Source organism: Bactrocera latifrons, unplaced genomic scaffold (genome assembly GCF_001853355.1).
Source record: "Bactrocera latifrons isolate USDA-ARS-PBARC rearing strain unplaced genomic scaffold, ASM185335v1 scaffold_113, whole genome shotgun sequence".
In the NCBI taxonomy this organism is placed as follows: Eukaryota; Metazoa; Arthropoda; class Insecta; order Diptera; family Tephritidae; genus Bactrocera; species Bactrocera latifrons.
In genome coordinates this window covers 954,986-962,973 of record NW_017534553.1, presented here as the reverse complement: position 1 = coordinate 962,973, position 7,988 = coordinate 954,986, and the positions used below count along the sequence as shown (strand labels likewise).

Genomic DNA, 7,988 nt, shown 5'->3' with positions numbered 1-7,988 from the left:
CCACAAAAGTTGGAAAAACTTGAATTTAAATGATTTTTAGCACCACCCTGGTCCTMAAAATTTTTGGAAAATAATATTTWATATTTTTAAGATCTAACTCTGTTTTCCTCAAAGTTCAAATGTGATGAGGATGACATGAAATGTGCTGAGGTGAGCAACATTAACAGTTAMGAACGCCGCAAGGCAGTTGATTTCTTCTTTCCCCTCCCTTAATTTCGTTCAAAACTTTGATTCACTTTAAGAAAAACTGTTACAGATCAATGTAAAATATCGTAAAAATATTTTCCMYACAAAGACTGTATTTTGTATGGCACCTATATATATGCTATTGTGGTCCGATCTGAACAAATTCTTCGGATATATCTCGTCTAATAAAAAAAACTTGAACTTAATGCTTGCTTTTGTAAGGATATCTCAAAAACTGTGGGACTACTTCGCCTAAATATAGACGGGCATGCCTCAATCGGGTCAGCTCGTCAAGCTGATCAMTTATATATATATATTATAAGATCTCCGACGTCGACTTACAGGTGTTACAAACATCGTGATAAACTTGATAAACCCTGTTCGGAGTATAAATACTTAGAAATGACAAATTCGATTCATTCTTCTGTAATGAATTGTCAAAGTTCGGGTTTTTCTTAGGACTCTAGACTGGCGAAAGCAGTAAAATGTTATATATTCTGCAGTACTAAATGCCTTATACTCTAAATTTTTTAATCGACCAAAGTAGCCGTGAAGTATTTTTAGTGTTAAGTATTTCAAATTGTATTCTATTTTCCATATATAATATTACARGACAACGAATTTTCTCTAAAAAGGAATTTTAATTTAAATTTTTTGCGAAATATTCGAACGAGGATATTATGAAACTTCGAAAACTATATTTTTAAGGCAGTGTACACTCACTTTGTCTGCATCCCGGAAAAATATACTTCACGCAACACTTTTGGGTGAGTCACTGTTTATTTAGGAGCCTTGATCTCAAATTGCATTTCAAGGAAAACGAAATGAATTTGCAAATGATACTCCATGAGCTTTTCGATGATATTCAAAAGGCCTGGATAACRTATGCCTAATCTCGAAATAGAAAAAAACATTTTCAAAATATTCTCATTAATTCCCAATTGCTTTCGCTGTAATAATAAGAAACCTTGACAAATAAACAAGTTTTCCATAGAAGGATTTGGTTTGGATCGTTAAACTTGCTATAGTTGTCCGATATTGGCGGTTCCGACGACTGATCAGCCTCATGRTAAGAAAATGACATGTGCAAAATTTCAGATCGATATCTCACACCCTGAGGGACAAGTTCGCGTATATACAGACAGGCAGCCGAACACGGCAAAATCGACTCTTCTTCTTCGCAACAGAAATTATTAAAAAAAAATTAAAAAGTCACATAAAAACAAAGCTTTAAGACCTAGTACATATTAAAAAAAAAAAAAAAAAGAATTTAAACAAATAATGCAGCAACAACAACAACTGATTACAATTATATGTACCTATAACAAACGATGATAGCGAGCACAGGTGTTGGTCGTGTCGTATACGCGTTTGTTTGCATGTGTATATGTGTGTGTGTGTTTTACAAATGCGTTAAAATACCGCAAATTAATAAATTATAATAAAAAAATTAAAATAAAATAAATGGAAACAAATTTTCGCCACTCTTCTGTTAATAAAAAGTTTGCTTCTGCATACGGCGCACTTACCGCTTTCATGATGCTCTTGTCCCAGGCGACACACGACTCCAACACGTACAGCGCCATCGCCAGCTGCGCSGTGGTGTGCGAACGAGCGACCGCGTCGCGCCACGACGCCAAGCCTTTGGGTATATTCTCCACCTTCTCGTCCTTCTCACTGTCACAATTGCTCGCGGGCGAGTCGCCGCCCGAATTGTTGCCGCTGGTGTTGGCTGTGTGACCGCCCGCAGCATCGGCGCCGGCGTTGCCAGCAGCCGCAGCGGCCGCGGCAGCATTGGCAGCCGCTATGGCCATGGCGCGCTCATTGAAGGCCGAGGCGTTGATGACATTCTGTGTTTGTTGCGTTTGCATATTGATGAGTTGTTGTTGTGCAGCCTGTTGTTGTTGCATTTGCAGGAGGAACGCCGCAGCGGCAGCCGAGTTCTGTGTCTGTGTGGTGGTATGCTGATTTTGTGCAATGACCGCCAAATGTGCGTCACCGGTTTGTGAGCCGAGCGGCGGTTTCAAGTAGCGGCGCTCAATGTTCGCCTCCAGATCGATGATACGTTCGCGTATCATKGGTATGATGCTGATGAAGTCTTCTTCGGTGACATCTTCCAGTTCGAGATTGATTTCGTTTTCGATGCGCGGCGGCAGCTGCCAATTCTTCAGTTGCATAGAGGCGCTGGCGATTTTGTCCTCCAAAGCTTCGAGTTGATCAAGCAGTGCGAGTTCGGTGCGTTTGGCTATCTTTGGATTCCAATCGTGTGGCTTGTCCGGTTGCATGTATGGCACATCTTCGCCTGGTTTGCTTGCGAGCGGATATTTGATGCCGATGGTGGGCGGATCTTCTTGCTGCATGAAACGCAAGAGATTCTCTTGCAGATCGCGTTCGCGTAAACCGCTCGCATCGAGCGTATCGATGACGCGCTGCAACATTTCGAAAGTGTCMACCTTCCACCAGCCATAGCGTAGATCACGTGATACATATGAGCCAACCAACTTTTTGGGAAAGCCTTCTTTTTTCACTTTCTCCAATTGCTTTTGCTCTTCCGGTGTCATGGAGAGCGGCGTTTGCACGTCATATTGCAGGAATGTGGTGAGATTTTGCAGTGACATGTTGGCTAAATTCTGTATGGACATGCCGGCTATGTCGTCCATGCGTATTTCCAATCTGACCGTGTTGAAGTCCTGTTCTTTGGCTTCACCGTTGGCAGCATCGTTGGCGTCTTTGTTTGGCTTACACTCAAGACCGCTGTCGGCTTTTGTTTCATTCAAATATGGAAAGAACTTTTTCTCTTCCGCGCGATCTTCTTCATGTTCCTCACCCTTCACTGCGTCTGTTTTGATGGCTGGCGTTGTTGATGATTTGATGGCGGCAGCAGCCGCTGATGTCGATGGTTTGCAGTCGCTTTCGTACTTTTGCTCATCCTCTTCCTCCTCATCACCGCTCTCCGCGGCATCCTCACTCTTCAATSGCTGACGAGGAGACTCYAGGCAGTTTTTTGAKTGCGCCGGTGATGCCAACGCTGTATCGGCATCCGGGTCTTCAGCGGCTGCGTTCGCTGCCATAAGCATTTTCTGCTCATATTCACGTAACTTCTTCTCCATTTGTTTCTCGTCGAGGCCGGAAAGTGATAATATGCACTCCTGCACGAATTTGCTTGGATCCACTTTGCATTCGTCCAGTGTTACGTTGAAGAACGGCACGACATTCTGCACCTCCCACGGATGGCCCTGTGTCTGGAAGAGAGAGTCGCATGAGATATTTGCGATAGACATCTTGTACTCTTTGAGGCTGGCTTCATCCATCGGCTCGGTCGACATCAATGGCAATTCGCGATCGAGTATCGAAAACCACTTATCTGAGACATTTACCGGCTGTTTGAAGAGCGCATCATCGGCGCTCGTGGCCGACACGATAATGCAGTCGTCCTCCTTCTTTAAGTCCTCGGCCTTCACAACGCTATCGATAATGGCTGCTGTCGTGCTGCTCACATCCGTGACGCCAATGCTGCCAGCAATGCTGCCTGGAGCGCTGTTTATTATTGCTGCATTGTTGTTGTTGCTGTTGCTRCAACTGACTATYGTGTTGTTGGCGCTGCCTRGTAAACCCGTTGCTGCTGGCAGCGACATCGGTAATGGCATTGGCATCGGCATCGGTGTTGACGTCGGTGTTGGCATCGTCATCGGCGACGCTGAGCCGGACGCTGTCGGCGACGCCATTGCAATCTCATTTTTATCACAGTTTTTTTCGCCGATAACATTTGTCGTCGTGGTGTTTGTGGCGTTCGCATTGGCTGCAGCTGCGGCGGCGGCGGCGGCGGCAGCAGCGGCAATTGCTGCATTGAATTGCGCCGGTATGGCTGGTATTTTGATCTCGGCCTCAAAATCGGTCTTGGTGGAGATGGTGGCCGCGTCCACATGTGGCTTCTTACTCAAACCGTAATTGTCAAGATCGATATCCATGCGCTTCGGCGCTGGTATTGTGGCGGTATGCACGACGTCATCATCATCGTCATCGTCATCGCGCAAATCGACAATCTCCGGTTCGTCTTTGCTGGTGAGCACAACGTCGTCGTCGTCATCGTCTATCACCGCTGCGGGCGTAATGTTGCATATATTGCCATTGGTGTTGTTGTTGGTGTTAATGACAGTTGGATTAGTTGTGGTCACTTCGGCTAAATCATCGACTTGCATTCTTTCAACTGGCTCCTTCACGGCTAAAGTTGTAGCTGTGGCCTCCGTACATTCGCCCTCATCCCCACCATTTTTACATACGTTGCCACTTTCCTTGTTGCAATCGATCTCAGCGCCTTCGTCAGCATTCTCTGTATCTGCACCCTCCTCTTCAGCTTGTTCGCTGTCCTCTTCTTTGCACTCCTGCTTAGCCTCACTTTCGCCATTCAACAGTTTAGCAGCACGCGCCTCCTCAGCCTCCACTTCCAAAACTTCCTGATAGTGGAAGATGTCGTTCTGTGCAGATTCCAATGCTTCGATGAARATGCCGCCKGCTTTCGGCAACTTCCAATAGCGTCGCCAGAAACGATCTTGTCCAAAACATGTGGCGCGCAGCTGATTCGTGCTCTTCTCCAGCAACTCTTTGCAATTCATTGATGCGCGCAATATCTTATCGAGCTTCTTTTGTAGCTCATCGGCGCTCAAACGATTGTCCTCATCCTCCTCTACATTTGTAATCTCCGATTCCAAGTCGCTGAGATCATCGTCCAAACCCACATCTGTTGGTATTGTCTGCTCATCGTTGCCTGGCTTTTTCGGCAACAGATTACTCAAATCGGGCGTTGCCACCTGTGCCATTGCTGTTGTAGGGCAAACGGCCGACAAACCGGCTGGCATGCTGGCGATTCCATTCTGATAAGCTGGTACACCAACGATGGACTCATCCAACTTTGGTTGCTTGTTGGGCGTCACCGCGTTGTCGTTGTTGTAGCCCTTTGCGGGGCTCAGATCGTATTTTAGACCATCGAAGACGTTAGGTAATGTTGGCATCGGCAACACATGTGGCAGTGTTGGTTCTGCGAGATTATTGACGCCAACAACTGCTGCAGCGCTTGCGTCTGCGCACAAAGGTAGTGACTGATTATCCTTTTCAGCTTTCACGCTGTTTGATTCATCGCAGTTATTAATGATGGACACATCGCCGTCAACGTCCATTTTCTCGGCATGCGCCGTTGCCATATCGTTCTCGTCCTTGCTGTGATGCTCACCATTGTTGGTGACGCCGCTGCTGTTGTTATTATTATGTTCGGCGCCAGTCGGTGAGGGATTATTAATGTTGCTGCTGACTGCGGTTTCGCCACCGTTGGCGCCATCAACTGYTGTGGCGCTGCCACTGTCGCCATCTTTCTCTTCGCTCGGCTTCTCTGCSGTCACGGCATTGGTGGTMGCTGCCGCRGCGGCATTGGCTGCAGCTTCAGCGGCCGCCGCAGCGGCTTCCGCCTCCTTCTGCATACGTTCGGCATCGGCTTTCTGCTGCGCGACAATGGCGGCTTGCATGGCCGCCTCGCGTTCCGCCTGCGCCTTCTCGTACGCCTCAATGCGCGCCTTGCGTTGATGCAGCGCCTTGTATTTGCGCACCTTCATGTCGGTCATGTACTTCTCTTTGCGCATTTGTGCGCACGTCTCTAGGCTGCCGTCGATCTGTTTCAGCACCGCCTTGTTCATTAGCAGGTCATTGCAGAGATGGGCGAGTATTTGTGCCTTGCGTGTGGGATTCAATGCGACGAATGGACGATTCTTGAGCGAATGTGATAGCTTCCAAGTCTCATTTTCATGTAACAATTTGTAGTATTCGGCATTTTTGCCCGAATGGGACGCGGTTTCGGCGTCCACCTGATGATGATCGGGTATGCGACGTTCGCGCTCACGATCCATGGTTATGCCGTGCAGTTGACGTATCTCACCGGTGGCGGTGGCATACAGATAAATGCGTAGTATCTCCGAAACATTCGAATTGGTTATGTCGGCGTTACGTAACGATTGTCCGAGCAATGTGGTGTGTCGTCCCGGATTCGGTATGCCGGGATCTTCGATGGCGCACACCAACAGATGGGTCATCACAGATAGCAGCTCCTCCTCAGCGTCGGGATTGCTGTCACTAATCAGTGCGTCGTGCAGATTCTGCAAGCTCGGCAATGACTCCATGTCTGTAAGGTGAAGTGATGTGGCATGTTATAGTAAGCTGTCGTGATAATAATAATGGTACCCAAAAACTTACCGAAGCCTAAGGTTTCACCAAAGTTATGCAAGAATTCGAAAACCATCAGCAGATCGGCCATAGCTTGACCAGGCAAACGATTTCCACCGATGCGTTCCAGCTCGGGCAACTCGTGCGGATGTGCAACTTCAGAGTCCTCATTTGGTTTTCTATTAGAGAAAAGAGTGAAAAGGGTTAGCAAACTGTTAGACTGCATTTGCTGCATGCTGCGTGTTCTTGTAGTTGCTGTGCTGTGTTGTCTTTTGCTGTTCGTGTCAATATTATTTGAAAATTTCTTTGACAGCACCTCACCTTATTTGGGCTAAAATTTCAGAGTCACGCTTTCGTATAGCCATACGCTTCTCGCGCAATATCAGACGGTCTAAGATCATTTGATGCTTCTTCTTCTCACGCTCGACAAACTTGCGGCGCGCCTCCAGCTGGCGCACAAGTGCCATATGTTGACGACGGCGTTCGCGTTCCTGCGTTTGTGAAATGAAGAAAAGTTAGGTTAAGCATTTCATGATATAAAAATATATAAGTTTTTTATTTGTAGACTCACCATCTCGGCGGCAAGTAACGCTTCTTTTTGTTTTTGGAGTTCCTGCAGGTAAAGTAGTTTGCATTAGTATTGATATTTGTAGAAAGAAAATTTAATTTTCAAACAAGCAATCAATTCAACAAATGCTACGGAAGTAAAATGGTGAAAAATACAATTTTAGTAACGGAAATAATGTTTACTTTTACTCTAAACGAAAATACAACATATTTTTGACAAGTAAGGAAGCGCTTAGTACAGTTGGGACCGGRGGCTAAAAACTCTTGCAGAGTTTAAGACTTGAAGTTTCATATTTCGAAACTGCCGTTACACCGAAGCTATAATACTTTTCACAAACATCTATAGCGGTCCGATCTAAACAATTTTTCAGAGAATGTACTGTTACTTTCGAGCATAATTTATGCCAAATTTTGTAAAGATATTTCGCCAAATAAAAAAGTTTTTCATACAAGGACTAGTTTTTGAACAATGATTTCGTATGGGAGCTATATGCTATAGTAGTTCGATTTGAAGAAGTTCTTCGGAGATTGTACCGTTGCCTTGAATAATAATGTATGTTAAATTTGGTGGAGATATTTCTCCAAATAGAAATATTTTGGCAGCTATGTATATGCTATAGTAGTTTGATTTGAAAAAGTTCTTCGGAGATTATACCGTTGCTTTGGACAGTAATCTATACCAAATTTGGTGGTGATATTTGGCGAAATAAAAAAAAAAATTCATACAAGGACTGGATTTTGAGAACGAGTTTGTATGACAGCTATATGCTATTGTGATGCGATCTGAATAATTTCTTCGGTAACCTCTCTTTAAAGAATATTTGTATCGTCGATCATTAAAAATCAGTCGAACTTCTTGTACTTGTGGACTACCGCTATATGGAAARCGGAAAATTGGACGCAGAAGAAAACATACAAATGTAACGAAATCGATGCGGCTCGAGTTTTGATGGACATGGTGCTGTGTTATCTATCTGTACTATGTATTTCTTCTACAAACTACCGTTAGATGCACAAAACTAGATATA

General features: G+C 45.1%; 1 protein-coding gene across 10 annotated transcripts in view; it reads right to left on the bottom strand.

The window, feature by feature from the left end:
• The window catches only part of LOC108974963, a 159,407-nt gene that overhangs the window by 7,462 nt on the left and 143,957 nt on the right, over positions 1 to 7,988 (bottom strand). For all 10 annotated transcript variants that reach the window (XM_018943113.1, XM_018943182.1, XM_018943103.1 and 7 more), the window contains 4 exons: positions 6,965 to 7,006; positions 6,715 to 6,884; positions 6,424 to 6,572; positions 1,716 to 6,352 (listed from right to left, as the gene is read on the bottom strand). In XM_018943113.1, the coding sequence (XP_018798658.1) occupies positions 1,716 to 6,352; positions 6,424 to 6,572; positions 6,715 to 6,884; positions 6,965 to 7,006 (4,998 nt within the window). The remainder of the gene's footprint in view (positions 1 to 1,715; positions 6,353 to 6,423; positions 6,573 to 6,714; positions 6,885 to 6,964; positions 7,007 to 7,988) is intronic.